We start from the raw sequence: 22,369 nt of genomic DNA on the forward strand, positions 1-22,369 counted from the left end.
ATCAGCTGAGCTACCACTGGTTGGCGTGTTAGCTCACCTGGAGTTTCGGCGTCGTCCCAGAGCGCTGCTGCTAAGCTGAATTCACGCACGAGGACTCAGCTCACATACCTTTATACATAGTATTGAGGCTGCCGACATGTTTTATCGCAAGATATATGACGGCGGCCAATGGCATGAGTTTGGGGGGGGGGTTGTGCCATATTCGCTCCTGAGATCAGACAGATAGTAAAACGTCTTGTAAGGGGAAAGTGGTCAAGGAGCTGCTCAGAATTTTATGTCCCACAAAGTCAGATATGATATTTAGGCCTCAATCCTCCCCGATCCTTTCTTAGGGAAATGAACGGGTCGTTGACATGTAGGTGTAACTACTACTAAAAAGAATGCGTACGTGTCGTTCTAGCGTGAAGGTTTCGGTTACGTTCCGACCGTGAGGCCTTGTCACATCACGTTATCCACGTGACTTCAGCTATATATGACCGTGGTCCCTGAATCACAGGCCGAGCCCAAGCCATCAGCGGATCGCGTTAGTCACATCCATGCTTCGCTTTTTGGGCGCTGGCGCCCGTACAGATAACTAACAGGGAATGGTATGCTGTTGAAGGGGCTGAAGGGCTCTCAAGAAAGACTCATGGCAAGCAACACGGGCAAGCTGTAAAGGCAGAGCTGAGGAAGCGGGGAACAACTGTCAGCATCCCGGACTACCGCGAGCAGCTAAGCAATTCGCATGCTGACCCGAAGAGTGAAACTTCAACTCTGCAGTAAAAAATGCAGCTCTGCAATAAAACCCTAAGCATTGGGATGTCTTCAAATGTAAAATTTGTACTTGTGGGAACAATGCATGCGTATATAGAGTTGGCTCCACCGGAAAGATTTCCATTCTGAAGAGTCTACAGCTGTTTGAGGTGGTGCCGACAGATTTGAGTGAGGGTAAAATGTGCAAAGCTTTCAGTTTCTACATACATAACATAGTTATTTTGTACCATTTTGACCTATATCTCAAGCATATAGAGGACCATACAGAAATTATGCAGAACAATTTATTATAGCAATACTTTATTGCATGCATTCAAGCCCCTACAAAAGCAAAATTTATTATTGCATTCAGTCTGATTTATTATAAACTTTTGCCTAATTAATTGAACAATTCTGCTTACCATTGAATTGTTGTCCTTCACGGTCGGCAGTAAAGGTGATTGAACTGTTGTGGGATACCCCACTGCTGGTCCCCAAAGACTACTTTGCTCTGCCTGTGATGACCCAGAGAGGTCACACAGTCTGCTGGGAGCTCTTTCGCTTACCCATGAGCCTCCAGCACACAGCTAGCCACATTTAGCAATAAAAGAAAAAGAGTGTTGTTGTTTTCTTTGTTAGTCATCGGAGGCTGTTATAACACGTTATGATCACCGTCTTCCTGAACTCTTTTGCGTTTGAGGTGTATTACTGCATAATGCCATAATAGGCAGTCAAAACATATTTTGGACTAGTTATATATTTCATTATACATTTAATTTATACTTGCATTTTAATCGCTATTTCTGGTCTATGTTTTGTGTTATTTGTGTTTAGCAGAAGGACATTGTAGAAAACGATTTTCATTGCTTACTGGAACCGACTGCTTACTGCACACATGACAGACCCTTGAATCTTCAATATAGATTCAAGGTTTATTGTCAGCCCATCAACATCTTTATACAGATACGGAATAAACTATCATTTCCCTGTGCCGCATACTGCTAGTAGAGTTGGGTAATTCAGGTCCAGAGAGCAAATCAGGGAGATGATAGGTAAACAGTATACTACTATATACAAAAAAGTTCACAAGGACTAGACAACATACACCAATCATCCATAACATTAAAACCACTGACAGCTGAAGTGAATAACATTAATTATCTTGTTACAATGGCACCTGTCAAGGGTACCATTATATATTAAGCACGGGAGCAGTCAGTTCTTGAAGTTGACATGTTGGAAGCAGAAAAAATGGACATGCATTAGAATATAGTTGACTTTGATAATGGCCAAATTATGATGGCTAGACAACTGGGTCAGTGCATCTCCAAAACAAAAGGTTTTGTGAAGTGTTACCAGTAGGCAGTGGTCAGTGCCTACCAAAAATGGCTCAAGGAAGGCCAACCAGTGAACCTACGACGGGGACATGGGAGCCCAAGGCTCATCTATTGATGTGAGTGGGAATTGAATGCTAGCCCATCTAGCCCGATCCCTCAGGAGAACCGCCGTAGCATGAAATGCTGAAAAGTTCATGCTGGCTGTGATGCAAAGATGTCTTGCTGCATATGGGGCTGTGTATCCGCAGACCAGTCAGGGTGCCCATGCTGACTCCTGTGCACTGTCAAAAATGCCTACACATGAACGTCAGAAATGGACCGTGGAGCAATGAAAGAAGGTGGCCTTATCTGATGAGTCACGTTTTCATTCACATCACGTGGACGGCCAGGTGCGTGTTCATCATTTACCTGGGGAAATGCTGGTACCTGGATGCACAATGGGAAGAAGGCAAGCCGGTGGAGGCACTGTGATGCTCTGGGCAATGTTCTGCTTGGAAACCTTAGGTCCTGGCATTCATGTGGATGGTATTTTGACATGTACCACCTACATAAACATTGTTGCAGACCATGTACACCCTTCATGGCAGCGATATTCCTGGCATGGCAGTGATCACTTTCAGCAGTACGATGCACCCTTCCGCACTGCAAAAATTATACAGGAGTGGTTTGAAGAACATGAAAGAGTTCAAGATGTTGTCTTGGCTGCCAAATTCCCCAGATCTCAATCCGATTGAGCATCTGTGAGATGTGCTGGACAAACAAGTCCGATCCATGGAGGCCCCACCTCACAACTTACAGGACTTAAAGGATCTGCTGCTAATGTCTTTGAGCCAGATAGCACAGGACACCTTCATAGCTCTTAGTGGGAGGAGGGCAAATATTAGGCAGGAGATTTTAATGTTACGGCTGATCTGTGTACTTCAGATACTACATGTACACAGTGACTATCAGTGCTGTCAGAGCATTATTTGAATTTCCAACAGTGAAAACTTGATACATCTGAAAATGTTTTATTGTTCTTTCTGAGGAATGGGTAAGGTATGAAGAGGCTTTGCACAATCACTCCTTATCGGTTTCTTTTTTTTTTGGGTGGCGGCAGCAAGCTTTCTTTAAGAAAATAGTAATCTGTCAAAACACAAAATCAATGTCAGGCACAGGACATTCATTTCACTTCCTCACTAACAGGTTTATGTTAGCAACACGGAGTGTCTTAGAAAAAGAATGCACAGGAATTGCGTATTTCTACTTCACCTCATCCCTAAGCCCCTCAATTCAAATAAATCAATATATAATAAAAAAAGGTACCCTACGTGCGCCGTTTTTGCACGTATTTTGATTTTTTTTTTCGTAGTCTTTTGTTTTATTCAAAGCAAAAAATGAGCGAAGGTGTGCCGCTTTTATTATCATTTATCATTTGTGACGTTTTAATATCAGGTCAAATTACGTTACATTACGTCATTGTACCAAGTTTATATGTAAATATTAACTATTACCAAACTAAGCTACGCTAAGCTACGTGGGAAAAGGCGGGAATCTCGACAACGCGCGCTCGACGGAAGGCGGCAGAACTCCCTGGTGAACTTAAGAGATAATACACATATCCAATATATAGGAAAGGTACTATAACATTAAGTATCGCTGTCAGCTGCGTTAATTGCATCATTTGCCGGTTTTAAAACCGGTAGTCGGCACAGGGATAATGATGTGATCGGACGGCCCGCGTCAGCATCTCTTCGGCTGTTTTATCTGACGCTCATTAGTTCTTCGCATATACATCGTATGTGTGTGTGTGTGTGTGCGCGGACCGGGGGCGATTTGCGAGGCGTTAAAGAGCGAATTATTAGTACTTAAGTCTGATGGCAAAACTTAGCATTATTTTTGTATGCATGAGTACGTTTTAACTCAAGTACAAGAGAGGATTAATCTAATTAATAACATCATTCAAGCGTATCAACGGAGACCGACATAAGTTTTTTTTTGCTAATCGATTTGCACACTTTTGAGTAACATTTAAATTTTTACTTATAACAAATAAAATATTATGTTAATTATAATTCATAGAAAATAATTTGTTTCTCGTTTCTAATTGATCATGACAGATATTTTTTTTTCCATAGTGAAAATGGAACAGACGGGGTTTTTGAATTTAAATTCGACGTACATAATGCTGTTTTTTTTAGTTGTTGTTACGTAGGTGGTGAGGTGACTTTATGGGGTTCTCTGGTCTATATTGTCTTTGGGATTTTCAGTGGCATCTGAAGGAGTTGCTGATCCGCAGTCCAAGCCTCCTAGGTTATATCTGGAATGTAATCCTTATATGTAGTTCAACTTTTCTAAATGCTTTAACATGTTAAAATGAAATGCTTGCAGTATACCTGGCCTTAGGCCTCTGTGTAAGAGACTCATTACTTGAGGAATACTTCCAGAATAACTTAACTGAATGTCATTAAGGTTACATTGAGGAATGAAAACAATGGTTATTTCTTTAATAATGTAATAAATTTGTAGAAAGACAGTTCTAGTTGTGGTACCTGTGTGACACATTAAACATTCAAGTAAACAAATTATATAAATTAAGGCAATCTTTCTCATTGACCTAGGGAAGGTGTGTTGAATATGTACTAAAACGGAAAGATTGTCTTACTGTGGAAACCCTATCCAGGAAAGAATGTCAATTAAGAGGTCAAATCTGATTTTCACAAAAGACAAAGATCGATTCAGTGATTCAGAAAGGTTTTATATTTTTTATACTGATATTTTGAAGTCTTTTATATAGTGATACAAGGTATAGTGATGAAAGGATTAATAATAAGTATGTAGCTATCCCTGTCCTTCCGTTACATAATAAATACTGTGAATGACTTGAATAAAAGGGATTGGGTTGAAGACTGAACATTTTTCCCTATAAGAAAGTATGCCCCAGGGGTGTTCAGCTGTATTGATATGATTGCATTCCCAATGAAATTGAATGATGAATTCTGAAATAGCGATATTTAGCTAACACAAACGGAAGATATTTGGTTATATTTCCAGTGCTTTCTTTCTCCATGGTCTTTAAATGTTTGTTTTTATATTTCAGGAAAGTGACAACCTGTGGTGGGATGCTTTTTCTACGGAGTTTTTTGAAGATGATGCCACTTTAACGCTTTCATTTTGCCTGGAAGATGGACCAAAGAGATACAGTAAGCGTTCATTTTTTGAGATAAAAATGTAGCTGCTGTTTATTATATGTGTAATTAATTTTAAAAAACTATAAAAATATGGAGAGGCAATAGAATTTTTATTTTGGGTATATTAACTGTGTTCACATACAGTCTATTGTAAACTGGATAACTGGTAAAGTGTCCACTTGGGAGTTTTTTCCTCTTATAAGTAATATTTTTTATTTAATCACAAGACCAGGTTGTTACTGGCATCATAAACCAAGGACATGTACCACTGATGCAATTCACTTTGGAAAATCTAACTGGTAACACCATCACTCATCATAAAATCTAGAGTATTTTACAACTCTGGCTTTTTTTTACTGTGGAGATTCCGATTCCATCTCACAGACCTGGAGGGTTTTTAAAAACATGTCTGTTTGCACGTATGGTGAGTGCCGCTCGTAGTTCATCCAATAGCTGCTTACCCTGTGGACAGTGATTTGTTTATTGCCCCCGGCAACTTGCGAGGATTCGGATGACTCTGCCTCGCTAAGAGTGCATTAAAATCCTCCGGTGCAGTGATGTTTGTTTTTCTGTCTGTTTGCTTTGTTTTGCTGGGTTTTTGTTAGTGGCAGCAGAGCTGCTGGGAAGTTAGTATCCTGGCAATGATTCCCTTAACAGGATAGGCTCCGCGTGGTTTTCCTCCACTCGTCTAGTTGTAGCGTTGCCAGTGTGCCATGATATTTTGGCATTTTGTAGCAGGCCGCTGATTATGCCAAGGCGATTCTGGGGGAAGCTTGGAGAGGGCTGTGGATCAGAACGGTGTGTGCATGTGTGTGTGTATGCGTGTGTACTGTATATATTACAAAAAAGTCCTCACAATGTCAAAAAAAAAACAGTTTTTTTTTGACCTTGTGGAGACTGAAAAAATGGGAAATTCAATTTTATAAAAATCTGTGAATGCAATGAAAAAACTGAAGATGCAGAGTCTTGTGTTATGTTTGGTTATTTATGGTTGAGGATGATTATGGTTAAGACTTTGGAGGGGTTAAGCTCGTTATGTTGAGATGAAGAGTTTTCCCCATAGAAATGAATGGAGACTGCGTGTGTGTGTTTAAGTTTGTATGTTTAGTTGGTGATGACATAAGGCATCAGCACCACTGATTTGGGATCAGATCTAAACTCTTTATCAGGTTTAACAAAACTTTATCATCTGTTACGGCGGGGCTTCATGAAGGAGATCTGATCCACCTGGTGACTCTCAACAAAGGGTTTATTAACAAAACAGAACATAAAAGGAGAACCAGAAAGTAAAGGGGTCATGGGGGGATTAAAAACAGGTAAAATAAGGACTAACTAAACTAAATCTAATCACAAGGTAACATAACTGAACTCAATCAGAGCACAACTGGGAAAAAGACTGGAAAACAAACCATAATGAACCACTGCTTGAAACAGAACAAAAGCAAGAACTTAAATACACAACTAAGAAGACAAAACGCAGGACAGGTGGGAACCATAATAAAATCAACCAATCACAAGGACTAAGGGCAACAAGAAACAGGTCGGGTACATTACAATTTACAAGCACTAGAGACTAGGAAACACTAACACTGAAGGCTAACTACACTAGGAGAGACCAGGAACACAGGTACAATAGATGATAATTAAACAAGGCACGGACGGAGTAGACTGTAAAGGGCACAAAGCAAATACATAGGTAAACAATACCAGACACGAGGGATAAAATAAAACCAATACATTAAACGAAAGGCAAGGCTAGCCTCAAACTCATGACAGAGGGAATAGCAAGCTCTAAACCATAGGCTCAGCCCATTGAGCCATGCAGCAGCGCAGTGAGCTGGGGCACCGCACTAGGGCAACACCAAATGGGACAGCCAGCCGGACCTGCCAGCTAAATGGGGAAAAGACACACGGGACACGGCCAGACAGGCATCAACTCTGACATGATAAATATTTCAGTAATTATTTACCATATTTCTGATTTAATCATTATGATTTAGTGATAGCTATAATAATTTAAATATGGACAGCTGTGCTAAAGGCTAATACTGTGCTTCTCTGGGTATCACTTTTGTCTAATACTTCAAGGGTCATGGGTTAAATTTATACCCCTCATTGTGTGGGTGTGTGGAGTTCATATGCTTTCTGTGCAGTTTTGTTGCAGGTAGTCTGGTTTCCTCTTGCAATCAGAAAACATGTGATTAGTTGAGTTGCTGTCTCTAAATTGCCCATAGGATGGGCCTGGACACATGCATGATGGACTGACAACCTGCCCTGGGTGGTCCCATGCGTTTTGCCTTATGCTTCCTGGGACAGGCTCACTGTGAGCCCATACTGGATAATTGGATGGATTTTTAATTAAATGAATGTACATTTGTTTGTGTGTATGTTTATATCTGTATGTGTAGAGCTTATAGAAAATATATACTAATATAAAAACACCTGAGCCACATCCTGCAGGTACCCAGCTTCTTTCTGACTCACTTGGTTGGGAGAGAAGAGCGTGTGTAGGAGCTGCAGTAAAAATACCTCAGAAGGAAGTGTGACTCCTCTGGGGAGCAAAACAGAATGAGAAATTAGTCATCGCGGGAAAAGAGAAACTTCCAGCATGAGATTCCGAACTGTTTCTCAGCAGCAACAAATTTAAGACATATATGTATAGAAGTCAAAGCATCACAGAGACGAATGCTAAGCTTTACAGTGTTATTTCATGTGATATTACTCATACATCCATTATCCATCCCCATCCTTGTGCTGTGTGCTGCATGGGACAGGCTCCGCCCCTCCCCCTCGCAACCCTGACCAGGTTAAGCAGTTTGAAGATGGATGGATAGTTCCTTGTTTTATTTGAGAACACGAACTGTGAAAACTGTAATTAAAGCAGATTATTGGGATGAATTTAGGATATCTGTTGTTTTTTGGATTGTTTGAGTGGTTTGAGTACGATACACCCGACTGTAGGTTTATAGACAGACTCACCTAATGCAAGGGATCTGGCTTGGTTTTGTCCCAGTTAGCCTTATTTTACCAGAGACTGGATACTTTCTCAGTTCCCAAAAGGGTGCTGCACCCGATTCCCTGAAGGATCATCTGTCCATGTGTCGTGAGATGAAACTCGTCTAATCCCCCAGTTAAATACCTTGTAATGTAATCCACTAAGATAAGAGTCTTGTATTATAATGTTGGCTTTAACTGACTGAGCGGGAACTGCTCAAATAAAGGTCAGTCTAATGTATTTATATAAATAATACACCACAACCCTGAATGAACTAATCACATTGTTACGTTACCTTTACAAATCTCCACATCTCCTGCTAACATGGCTGTGATGTATGGTGCACTTCTGTAAGCCACCAGAATGTCTTGTTTCCAGTCCCGTGACGGTGAAGCGATTGTGACAGATTAGTGGTGTTGTCCCCTGTGTCGTGGCTGAAGGTCCTCTCTGTGGTGTACCGCTGACGGCTGATTTGATGTGATTCAGGCTGCTTGTCTGATCTCCGCTGCATTATGGCCATCACTCTGGGTGACAATGGCAGATTGGCACGCGACCAATTAGAACCCCCTGGGATCAAACGCACTGGCTTACATGAGGTCATTTGTCCGGGCTTCAAGTGGATACCCTCATTTTCACAGTCTGTGTTCTTGGCCTCCTGTACCGGTACGATTGTGACAGGTTTTATGTCCCCTTGCCATAGCCTTAACCTTATATTCAATTTCCCATAATGCAATGGAAATAAAGAGTTCTACTTGCTGTGTCCCCTGTCTCTCAGCAATTCAGACTATGAAAAGTGGTAGGAGGATGGAAGATGTATCGATGAATGAAAGCTGTGATCAGGGTCCACTTTTACAAGCAAATGACAGACCACACGTTTATTAACAAAATACCATAATTAGCTGCATTCCTCAAACTATAAATAGCTTAATGATGAGCAACATTTAATCGTATTATCTGAAGAAGAATGAGAATAAATAAGTGATTTTATGTTTATTCTATACATTGGGATTCCTACATTCCCATATGCATTTGCAGTCTGTTTCTGCATAAATTGTGTAGTACTTTCCAAAGTAAATGAAACTAAAGAACACGTGAATGACTGCCCCCGAACTATTTTCAATATATGGTGCGATTTTGCCAATCCACCATCATTTAAACCCTCCCCAGAATCACTGCTCAAAGCAAAGCATTAAATTATTCTAACTGTGTGAAAAATGTTTTCAAATGGCAGCACAGATTGCAGAATAATCTAATAAAGGTCCCTTAATTGACCTGCAATACTAAGGGTGATGTACACCCTGGTGGATGTCCATCCTGATTGCAGGTCACTCCATTCTGAATGCCATTCTGGTGCAGTGTATGCATGGAGCACAAGAGATGAATACAGGCTGCAGATGTAAAAAGAAGCCTTTTCCAGTAAAGATTTCAGGTCATGTACACTTAGCAGTTTTTTATTCTTTGCTTAACTATCCATTATCTATTACAAATCCCAAGAATCAGTTAAATGCATATTTAAATATTTTGACCTAAGACCTAAATTGTTTACAGATTAGTCATGGTGATAACACTTCCCCAACAGAACATATTCATCTGTGTTTTTTTTCTTCTTTTGAGGGTATTGTCCTTTTTTTCTTCTTAATGACTAGACTTTAAAATAGATTTGAATGTGTTCAGCATGTCATATAAGCTACTAGAGAACTCTCCATGGGAAGGGAGATTTTGGACGTTGGATGTAAAGACTTGGGGATGGAACTCTTTTTATACCTCCTTCCTCCATAGTAACAAGAGACCTGTTGTCTGAGGCAGGCAGGGATTATCCAGAATGGTAAGGGGTCTAGGTGCCGTGCAAAGAGGCAGTAGATCGTTCCTGTCATGATGTGGAGATTTTGGTCCACCCCTCCAAAAAGAGAGAGTGGAGCTTTCTTCTTGAAGCCAGTCATTAACATTGCGCCATGACAGAGATTTTTTAGCGTTTTTTTGTGGGCGCTTCAGGGTTTTTTAAGGATTGTTCCTATTGAAGCCAGTTTTATTGCCCCTTCTGAACCATTATTGGCGTCTCCCCCAGGATATTTTGCAAAGGTGTACCATCCCACAGAGAAGCACAGCTTTTAATCTGTCTGAGTCACTATGAATATGATATCTCATGTATGTTTCCTGTGATATTGCGGTGCATGGCTTTCAGGGAGATTTACCAAGTTATGAAGTATGCTTGCAAAAATTATAATGATCTTGTCTAACTGGTCTAACCTAGTCCAGCAAGTCCAGCCACTCATTCCCCAAATGTTCTGATCGATCTTTGGGTGGAAGTGCATCTGTCCCCTCTCATTCTCCTTTCTTGCTGTTGGTTACTGACTGGTGGCTTGTTCCTGAATATAGTGTCATTCTGTTGCACAGGAAAATAAATACCTACCCACAGATGTAGAGACCGCTTCAAATATTGTGTGTCATGTCTGTTATAAGGCCCCGTCTCCCATGTTCTTGCCACAAAAAAAGGGTCAGTTGACCTTCTCCCCAAAGCATGGCAGCATCCAAGGTCAAACGTGGCAATAAACAGGGGAGGCGTTTGTAATGAGGGATGTGATTTATTAGCAGGAGGCTCATAGGAAATAACCTGTGGTTGGGGAAGATAGTGCTAAAAGATGAGAACAATATATCTGCAGGCCCTGCATTGTTTAATATAACCGGGATTCTCCAAAATGCTCTGCAGCCGGCTTGTTTTGGGGTGTTTTTTTGTTTATCAATGTTACAATGCTAAAATCTATTTACATTCTGTCTCCGTACTGCAGTCGGTCACATAACACGCTTTTCAGCTTGGCTGCTGCAGCGCATACAAAATAATTATCCGACTGATGGAAATGCAATACACTCAAGTGCTATTTTGTTCATTTGTCGTTGGATGGTAACTGGATTTAATTGAGGTTTATTTCTGTCTCGAGGGTGGATTTACTACTTTGACACTGCCTGTAAAACCCTTACACTGTATAATTAGAAAAAAGAGTCTGCATTATACTGCAATGTGGTGCCTTTTTATATAAAAAAGACTGCAACATGATGCAATCTTTCAGCAATTTTCACACTTAAAAATAGCTCTAAAAGTAAATCACTTCAATTTGCTCATGCTTTTATGTTACACAGTAGAAACGGGATCAGGGATCGTAATAATTAAGCGACTGAAGTGCTATAACATTGTGTTCAACCTACAGAAAAGGATTAATTTATATGTGTAGTCTGAGGATGACGCAGAGAAAAAATATATATATATTTGTGCGTGTGTTCGCGTGCGTGCATGTGTGTGTATAAATACTATTAGACTGAATAGATGCAGAAATACTAATGTTGCAGGTAAATATATATATATCATAGTGGAACAATGAGCCGGCATTTGACAAATGACAAGCCATTAAAAAAATGAAATTTCCCGAGATCTCTAGATGTATTACATTTCTGCATCTCATAGAGTTCAGCAAATGCATGCTGCCATACTGACAAGTGTGAAAGGTGACAGAATGATAAAAGTGAGGGTGACAGAGGCGTAAGGCTAAACTGTCACCGAAGCGTGGTTTTATTTTTTTCCTTGGTGCAGCAAAGCATCCTGCAATAATGTGTGGGAAAACACATGGGAGGCACACCGTAGCAGCCACAGCTCTCGTACGCTTTGGAGTTGTTCACAGGCCTGGCCTTGTCATGAGACCAAGATCAGGAAACGTGAACCAGTGCGGCAGGGGAAGGGGGGGGCACGAAGGGGGCATTGTCGGTACTGCTAGATATTTTGGAAGCGGGAGCTCCGGGATGCAGGAGGGCGGCCGGCGAATCGGAGCTGCTGCTGCAGTGATTGACAGGCCTGTGGATCCCTGGCCCAGCTGCAGCTCTGCCGGGTGGAGGGAGGCTCGGGCCTTCGCGGGCTCCGCACTGACTGACAGCTGACTGACAACGGCAGCCAGGGAGGATGCCGACACGTGGGGGAGACGGGGTAGGAGTGAGAGTGAGAGGAAAATAATGGGGGGGGGGGGGGTAGGTTAACACTTTCATGGCATTGCCAGGTTGCAGAGGTCTTCTGGAAAAGGGGCGGTAAGGTCAGATTTAGGGAGGGTAATAGAAACAGGAAATGGGAAGCCTGGCAATGCACTGCAGTTTTGTTTTGAGCTGGCCTGCCTCGATCTTCCTGCTTTCTCACCACTTTTTGTATCCCGTTGGAAAACAAACCCCATTTCCCTTGCAGTTCTGGAAACAATGGGCAGTAGAAATAGCCCGTTCTATCCCAGATTTGAACCACCTTTCTTACTGTTCTTCAGGATTTCTCCTCTGACCAACATACACACACACACACACACACACTCCCTGTCAATGCATTAGAATGTGTGTGCGTATGTGTGGTTAATATCAGACTGTGTGGTCAGTCTGATATTAAGGATGTTGTTATTTAGCCAATAAAACTTATAGTGCATTCAGGCTAGTACAGGGACATTTATTCAATGTGATAAAATTGAGATACAGTATTTAACTGTTACTTAGTATCTGCATTCGCAGAATGTTCCTGACCATAGAACCTGCCACACCTTAATTTTCAGCCATCGGTTGTCCCCGCGTTTTGACAGTTATACTTGGTTTTGTTTTTAATACTTTTATGGCCTGATGACTTGTTATTAACCTGAAATATTTTAAGTTGACTGAGCGTTTTGCTCATCAGCCTACCAGAACGCACAAATCAGTGAGCAGAATGTCTGAGCTGATGTAGCGAATCTTTTAGGAAAGCCTCCAGAATATTCTACCCCTGTGCTACAATTCTGAAATTCCTCAGCAAGTTCTCTAGCAAAGGATCAAAGAATTCTGGGACAGCTTTTAAAAAAGTCTGTTGTGATTAAGTGCCATGTCATACCCATTCTTCATGGTTAAAAAAAATATCGAAATTTATTAGCAAAAGTCTTTTATTAAAGCAAATGTCACTGATCATAATTTTTTGTACAAAACATTTGGTAACGCATTACATTTACTGCATCTTCATAATTCCTGTATGCATTCGTAGAACATTCAATGTGCCTTCATAATGCATTCATAGAGCATTCAATGAGTATCAACATTCACGTGAGTATACCCAAATATCCTAACATACCTTAACAGCTTGTAATATACCATAATAAGAAACATTATTTGAGAATAATTAACATTTTTATTGTATAGTCATATAATGTTTGTTACGCACACTCGCAAACACACACACACACACACACACACACACACACACACACACACACACACACACACACATATATATATTAAAGCTGTTAAGGTACTGTATGTTAGGATGCTTTTGAATGTTGTATGTATGCATTATGAATGCATTATGAAGGTGCAGTTAATGTAAAGTGTTACCAAATATTTAGACAAAGGAATTGGGTTTGAGCCATGTGTGCCAGAGTAGCTGATATTATGGATAGATATTAGGATGGAACTCAGTGATAAGTTTGACAAAGGGGAGGAAGACTCTGACCCTTACTGTTATCCATCATCCATCCACTTATCCTGATCAGGGTTGGAGGGGGGCCTGCAGCTAGGCATAGATCACATGGCTGGAGTACACCCTGCACACAAGGTGCATGTACACACACAATGGGCAACTTGGAGACACCAATATGCCTAGTTGCATGCTTTTAGTCTGTGAGAGAAAGCGAGGAACACATAAACTCCAGGCATGGAGATTCAGTCTCCTATCGTTGGACAATCAGGGCACCAGTCTTACCCCCTCAGCCACCATGCCCCCCCCCCCCCCCCCCCGAAGATTCTCTGATTCACTCAGTCAGCCTTTCACTCCTGACAGGATCATCATTAAAACAAAGTGGTACATTCCTGCCTTGTTGAATAATGAGCTCGAATCAAACAGGTGGACTTTTCAAGTGCCAGTTCATTGGAAAATAGCCGTATTTCCTTTTTCAAAGCTTATTACCCCTTGAAGAAAGACATTAAATGTAGAATCTCAGAATTGTTACATTATTTTGTGAATTACAAATTTAAAACAGTCTCATTATACAAGTACGTGTCTTTAGGTTAATAGTTAATGGCAGTTATAGTATACTGCTTCCTATTTAAGAATTCCTGTTTTTCTGGGCCTTAAAATAATAACAACAGCTCTTTGGTTAAAAAAAAAAAAAACAAATTGTCAGATAAACAGCTACCAAGCATCCATGATGTCTGTCTTAATTAATGATTTGTTTTTAAGGAGCATTCTAGATGGTTTACGGTTGATCACACTCTTTATGCATTAATCAATTCATTTTTTACTTTTGTAAGCTGTTCATGTTTATAGCCTGAGACAGGGGAACACAACCTGGACATTGTGATCATTGCAGTACAAAGAAACTAAAAGTGGGCTTTAGCATTTTACGGGGCTCTTGGGACTTCCTTAATGTTTCTGTTACAATATATCAGAGCAGCTTTTTACTCTTTGATTGAGCGCCACTCGTGCGCCGCTCCTGGCATGCCGAAATCAATGATAATGACGGAGCAGTTTGCTCATTGTTACCTCTGATAATCCTTAATCACAGCGAGTGCTAATGCCGCCACAGCGACGACGCCTTGCTCCCCCAGCACTCCCGCGGGTCGATCCCGCTCACTGGGGATCGCTAAGGGGATTAGTGGAAAACCTGTTTTAAAAGACCGTGTAACACGGCTGGTTTATTTCTCTCAAGAACCCCCCCCGTCACTCTCAGCTCCACAATTGGGCTCTGTATTTTCAGTTAAACCAGTGGGTTAGAAAGTCCAACACGGGTTGGGAACTGTAATATCTGTCCTGTCTTGAATATTGTACTGGGGGTTCAGGTGGAACGTAATTTCGTTCCCTGTGTATGGTATATGACTGAAGTGACAATAAAGCTTAGCTTTACTTGACTTGACTTGACTTTAAATGCTAATGCTAAGTTTAAATGCTGGCTTTATTAAAAACCAGATCAGTGTAGAGTGTGTTTTGAGGTGATGGGTGGGTGGAAAATTAGGGGCATTTGATGGGAGTGTGGGCACAAAGAATGTGCACCATTTGGGGGGCTTGAGGGCTGCAAAAATATGGATTGGATCAGTGCAGCAGAGCTGCTGGACAAAAGGGGGAAAACAAACAACGGGTTGGGGGGGGGGACAAAACGAGCTCTGGCAGGGTGCCGGGAAGTGAGTGAACAGGATGCATGTGATAGGACGGGGCTCGCTGTCGGAATCTGTTTACTGAGGATGAGAGAAAAGGAAACACACGTCTAGTGAATCACAAATGAAGGAATAGGTGGGTCGGATCAACACACCACACCCACTCACCTGACTGGCTACACCCCTCAACATCTTACGCATCTTTATTAAAGATTTATATTACCATTGAGGATTTCGTAAGATAAAGCAGCGGGTCTTGGTCTATCGAAACTGAGTTTGATGGGAGCGTGAGAAGAATATTAACATTAGGAAAGTGCGCGAAAGGGTGTTATGTATACATCTGTGACCATGTTGTGGAGCTCATCCTGTAGAACGAGCCAGATGTTTGGTTTCCCTGCCGAATAGATGCTCAGGAGGAATGGAGAACAGTTCTCCAGGCAAGATTGCTGTGCACAGTCTACTGCTTGTTTATGTGTTAGTTTTTACTCATTACTTGCTCATTACATTTAACTCATTTTTACTCATTAGTCAAGCTCATAGTACTTAGTTAGCGATTTAGGTAGCTATGGTAGTGTTTTCTGGATGGGGCGTTAATTTAATATTGACATTTGGTTTCAGGTGGTCCATTAGAAAGACAAAGATATCTTTCTGGTTAAGTGTTGAACGATCTGGTGAGTTAACTATAGAAGGTGGGCCATTGGTGGTCGCACAAGGCAAGTGAAGATTAGCTTCAGAATTTCCGAGAATTCCTTCCCCGGCATTTTGTAATTAATTGCCCATCAGAACCAGGGCAATAAAAAATATCAGGTAAGATTATATAAAATTTTATTGAAATGACAGGCAAAGGCTAAGGGAGTGAGGAAAGTGTAGCATATATTATTCACTGTGATTATTTAATTATTGTTCAGTAATAAAACATTAAAATAATGAAAATGAAGTCAAACTGTATATCTACAGTATAGTCTACAGTCCATTATTATCACTTGTTTAGCAAAGCCATGTGTAGGATCATGAAAGCAGTGGTCGGTGTGCTGCATGGTAATTTGACACTGTGAGGAACTGATTTCCCTTTGACTTGCAATGATGAGTCACACTACATGTACTACTTCATTCTTTATATGGAATAAACGAAATTTTTAAATTAAGGTTCATAAACTGCTTTTATTAAAATGCACATCAAGATGACCGAGAAAGAAATCCCATAGAGTTGAAGCATTCAAATCCACCACCCCCCCCCTCCCCCCAAAAAAAAAAATTCAAGATCCATTCTAACTCATGTAAATTATTATTGAAATTCATTCAAATGCAGACATTGCCTTGGTCAAGGTTTCCTTTGTAAGATTTGTTCAGCTGATATCTGAAAAAAAAATCCCATTTTGGTCCTAGTTTTATTCATGTTGGCAAACCATTCATATTCATTTCATTTGTTGATGCTTTGGTCATCTCCACAAGCATTTTGCCCATGCGAATGGGATGTATGGAGAAACAACTTGTTTGCTACTGCAAGTGTGGTGTTGTTGGAGTGTGCAGCTCAAAGTAACATAAAACTGTGTTAAAATTGCATGCTCCATCTAAAAAAGATGGGGAGAATTAATTTTTTATGTCAGTGATCAATTTTTCATGTTTCAGGGTTTAAGGAGTAGTTCAGTTGTGTGTGTGTGTGTGTGTGTGTGCGTGTGTGTGTGTGTGCGTGTGTTTGATTTAACCCATCACTTTCTGAGCAACTTTGTTGGCGATACCAGCAGTTAAACTAGCCCCACTCAGCCCTGGCAGATAATTACCGCAGAAAATGCTTGCCAGTGCTTTATAAAATATCTGCAATTTACAGCAATTAGTTCCACTACAATTAAAAACCATTACAGGAACGCTCCTGAATGGGTTATTGTTCTCTGGGCTTTTAACGGCGCACATTTAGGGAGCATAGGGGTGTTCTCTGGATCCTCTCCATTAGCCCCTCTCCATCGGAAAGGCCGTAATGGAAGTCTGCAGTGGACAAGGTGATCAGAGCCAGGTACTGACCTAACCTCCATGCTGTCAAAACATTTTTTTTGTTAAATTAAAGACTGTTGGAATAGTTTGCAAAAGAAAAGTTTTTTGGGAGCTGGAGCTGTTTCCCTTTTTCTCCCCTCCTTTCGTTTCTGTCATTTTCTGAACATTTTTGGAATTGTTCTGAAGCGAAAAGGCATGAGACGGTGAAACTGCCTGCTCGGGTGGGGGGGGGGGGGGGGGGGGGCGCGGCAATGGCTCCGCAGCCTGGGAGGGGGAAGGTGGTGGGGGGAAGCGTGAGTCAAGTGTTGGTTGAAGCTCTGAGTGAGTAAGACTCCCTGGAGGGATAATTACTGGCAGGCGGTGCGGGGGCCCCCTTATTGTCCAAACCCGGCTCTCTGTGTGAGCCGAGGCTCGAATGAAAATCTCACATTATGCACTGCGTTGGATTCAGTCAAAATAATAAAGAGAGAGGGAAAGAGAGAGACAACACAGCCCCCCCCCCCCCCCGCGCCTCTCAGGACGCTACATCACAGGGTTGCGATCCGCCTGCGCTGTGCATTTTTTGTATCGAGGTGTTCACAGTCAGAATTTTAATAATGGAAAGTGTGATACACATTTTAAAAGCAATTATGGGTTCCCGTGTTCCTTAATGGGCAGGCCTATTGAATTTCCTATTTCTTTGATGATGGGTAAAATGGAAAAGTGTGTTGTTCCCCAGAATTAATACATCGGAAGTCAGCTCCTGCATAGACGGTCAATTACCCAGACATAGCTTGGAACAAGCATTCCAATGCAGTGCTGCACTCTGTTGGAGTGCCTTTCCCTCAGCGGATTTGCATACTCTGGTTCCAATAAATATCTATGATCTACGTAAGCACAAAAGTGAAAGATGAGGTTTTTGTGCCTCAGCTATGCACCGAGGAACAATTTTGAACATTCTGTTGGAAGCTAAATAAACATGCAGGATGTGCACACATGCTGTTATGCTTCCAGAAGACACCTTTGCATTTAGTCCAATCATGTGTCCTCTGTATGACTTTTGTGAATGTTTACTGTAATGTACAATGCAGAAAGCTTTTATGTAGACAAAGCTAAAATATTATTAAAGGCAGTGTAAGAAATAACATGGTAATGGTTCTAGTTGGGTTATATTTATGTATTTTTCCAAGTAGCTAAGAAGCTTAGTGGCCAGTTTAGTTACCAGTGCAAACCTTTTTTCTGAGAGGAAACGAGCTCCATTCCGTCCAAAATAAATCAAATATATCTTAGCTATTATTCACAGTGTAATTGTCATAATTAAAATTGATTTAGTCTGAGCCATGTGGGTGTTTCCAATAACATGGAGCTTAGCTGGCTGCTATAGGCAGTGTGGGTTTTACAATGCATACCCCAGCGTCAGCTACCACAACGGTGGGCTGGTTATGAAGGGGTGAATCACCATGAGCAAAGCGAGGCTTTGCGGATGGGCAAAGAAGCGAGGAGGCCGCAGGGCGATAAAACAAAATACCCGCCGCCAACAACGAAGGAGGTGCCCCTGATGGCGTCGCTAAGGGGAACTAAACTGACTCGCTTCCTTCCTGGGGGTCGGTACGAAGCCGGTTGAGACGGTGGCGGCGATAATGCCGCTATTAATAGCACGTGTTGCATCTGACCTCAGAAAAACAGTTAGCTTGTCCAATCCCCAGTGGTTGAAGTGGAAAACCCCAAACCAGGCGAGGGAGTTGGGGGGGGGGGCTATTGTATCTCTGCTGCACCCACTGTCAGCTCGATTGTACCAGTCCCTCCCCCCTCCATGTACCATACCTGCCAAGCAAGACTGCCCCCGCATCACTTTGGCCCCTCGCTTTTTGGATTGCCCTGCCTTTCTAATCAGAGACGTAGCGCTGCCAGAGGCTTGCTTGTTTTCAGGCACAATGTGTATTTTTTGTTCAGTTTTATTTAATATATGAGTGTACACACACAAACACCATCCATACCCAAATCTACGCCCTCGCAGATACATTATGGTGCAAAAGTCTGAGGCAGTCACAGAAAATGATGTGTTCGTAAAACCATGGCATTATGTCTGTTATAGTACGCCAGCTTAGTCATTTCAAAAACCTCTCCGAAAATCACCACAGCACTCGCAGCAGCCATCCAATACGCCGATGCATTTTTTTTTTTTGACTCGACTGCTACCCACCTCACGTGGCTAATCGATACCCCATTGACTTCTTTAACCAATTAAATTAATTATTTAAGTGAGCTGGTGGAGAAATTCAGTGAATAAGTGGAAACGCTGGGGTGCCCCTGAGGAGACGTTTGGGAACTGAAGCGGTGCCCTTCTAGTCGTCCAGTGAGATACCGGCAACTTTTTGGAGAACAGAAGAAATTTGTGTTTATGTCTTTATAGTGTATTATTGTATTATGCATTATTCTCTCTGTATTTGTCTCTATCTCTCTCTCTCTCTCTCTCTCTCTATATATATATATATATATACACACACACACACACACGTACACACATGCGCACACACACAAATTCGTTTTCTGTAACCGCTTGTCCTATTCAGGGTCGGGGGTGGGGGGGGGAGTTCAGACCGCAAGGCTCTCTCTCTCTCTCTCTCTCTCTCTCTCTATATATATATATATATATATATATATATATATATATATACAGTGATGTATGTATATTTTGGATTATTCCTGTGTTTATTATGGGACAGGGAATTTTGTTAGCTCCCTTCTCCTGATCTACCGCTGTCTCCTGATGCACTTTCATTCACGGCACACAGACGGACACCCTAAGTGGTAGCATTATTGTTCCGAATTACTTCTGTCATGCTGTAGTGTCGCTAAAAGACAGCATCCTCCTCACAACACAGGAAACCCCTTTTTAATGCACCAAGTGCAATGCTTCCCAATACGCTGACTGGTAGGAAGACCATATACCTCCGGTGGACCTTGATTTAGCACCGTTTATGAAAGACTGGCCATGACATTGTGGAAGGAAAGGTCTCTGCTGCCTTCTAAGCCTTCTGTATGAAGCAACCCGTGATGGTGTGGCTCAGGGGCTCAGTGGTCAGAGCGGCAGCCTTGCATCTCCAGGGCTGACCGTTTGCATGTGCGGAGTCTGCATGTCCCCGAGGGTTTTCCCTGCCTTGTGCCCCATGCTTCCTGGAACTGGTTAGAGACTTGCTACAATGCTGTAGTGGATCAGCAATTATGGAAGATGGATGGATACCAGCCAATATACTATTATGGTATACTGTTATATGTAATGTTTCGTACAAAAATATTTTACATTTAAGTTGATTTACTGTTGCCCTTTTGAAGCTCTACTAGGTGTTTCAAACGGTCTGCTTTGTTAGATGTCTTTGGGAAGAAAAAATTCCGGAACTACGCTTATGAGTTACGGTGGTACCCCCTGTGTTGGGGCAATGTAATCGTTACCAGCAGACTGTGTTCCCTCCTATGGTTTGACTCCCCGCAGAGACTGGGAGAGTAACCAGGGGCAACCAGGGCCCCGCTTAGCGGCAGCTTGCCAAAAAATCATGATTCCTGGTGCAGCCCTGCCCGCCACTTACTCGCTGAGGTAGGATTCTGAGTCTCCAGGCCTCTGGGGTCCCCTGGTGAGTCGCTCGCCTGCTTGAGCGTAGTGGAAGTTATTTTTTGAATCCCAATTCCACTTAATTTTATCAGATGTTCTCCACAGTCGGTCCAGATATCCTCCTTGCATTTAACGTGGCATGCATTGAAAAAGTCGATTGTTTGCATCTATTCCATCATTTTTGTTGAGTTTAAGCTTGCCTGTATCTCCCTGTCTTGTTCCTCTTTATTGAATTGACAGCAGAGAGAGGTTTTGCTGCCTGAAATGATTTACAGTAGATTGAAGCCTGTTTACAGCATGATTGAATTTTCCATCACTGCACAAACGAGGATGATCCACCTTCTCTAATGAATCTCATTAAACTTGTGTGTACAGGTGTACCTGTTTGTAATATTTGTGTGGGTTTGCTTAGAGTGTGCTGAATGTGTGTGTGTGTGTGTGTGTGTGTGTAAGAGAGAGTATTCATTAGTAAGTTGGCGCATTCCTGTATTTTTAGGTGTTCAGGGCCCACTATTCTGTGAAGATGAAATATCCCCAAAAATACAACAAATTCTGAACAACAGATGTTGGGGAATGACGTCTTTTTATGTTCTGCTTAAAAGAAAAACTAAACTAAAATAATTTAAACTACTTTTGTTTATTGGAATGGATTTAGGAATAATTAATTATATGACAATCATTAAGAAGTCCCATAAGCACAGTAGTGCGCGTCTGCGTGTGCATGATGTTGTGCTAGAGAGGAATACTGTGAATCTGTAACACATCTACGACACGTCAGTGTTGGTGTGCTCACGTGTAGCTCTGTGTTTGTGAGCGTGTTCGCATGTTTGTTCCTCCGTGGCTGTTAGTGGGTGTGCTCGTGCACACTGTCTCATCCCCCCACTGTCACCGTGGCCACAAACCGCAAGGGGGGGGGGGGGTTGGGGCTGCTTCCCCCCCCCAACATCTACCACTCACAGCCAGCTCCCGGCAAAGTCGCACAAGGCCTCATTACGTCCTGCCGGGCCCCAGCCACTGGCAGCCAATCCGGTGGACTCAGAGGGAACGATTCCATAAAGTGGCACAGATTAATGTGACTAATTAACAGGATGTTAATTATTTGTAAACTGCGTGTTTGGATACACATTACTTGAGAGCCGTGTGTCGTGCTGGCTGTTTACCGAAACGAGCGATTGCTAATCCCATCTCGGCAGTGCTCTTCTCTGAAGCAGAGCCAAGCAGCAAGGACCCTCTTTCACAGACAAAGAAAGTGGCACCGCAGCCCCGAACGGGAGAAGCATGTTCCCATCTTGCGAAATCCGCTTTCAGGTCAGCTTCCACCTGTTGACTGACAGCACTCGTTAGCGTTAATGAACCTGAAATGAGCCAAGGCTGGATTTATTGACATTAGAGCCGGTCGGCACATATTCACGGCAGAGAGGGGCATCGGGAA

General features: G+C 42.1%; 1 protein-coding gene across 5 annotated transcripts in view; it reads left to right on the forward strand.

Moving 5' to 3' along the window:
* LOC125720683 (LIM domain-binding protein 2-like) overlaps window positions 1-22,369 on the forward strand; it is a 57,458-nt gene that overhangs the window by 10,978 nt on the left and 24,111 nt on the right. For all 5 annotated transcript variants that reach the window (XM_048996422.1, XM_048996421.1, XM_048996425.1 and 2 more), the window contains exon 2: window positions 5,149-5,251. In XM_048996422.1, coding sequence (XP_048852379.1) covers window positions 5,149-5,251 — 103 coding nt within the window. The remainder of the gene's footprint in view (window positions 1-5,148; window positions 5,252-22,369) is intronic.

This window comes from Brienomyrus brachyistius, chromosome 25, assembly GCF_023856365.1.
Source record: "Brienomyrus brachyistius isolate T26 chromosome 25, BBRACH_0.4, whole genome shotgun sequence".
NCBI classification, from domain to species: Eukaryota; Metazoa; Chordata; class Actinopteri; order Osteoglossiformes; family Mormyridae; genus Brienomyrus; species Brienomyrus brachyistius.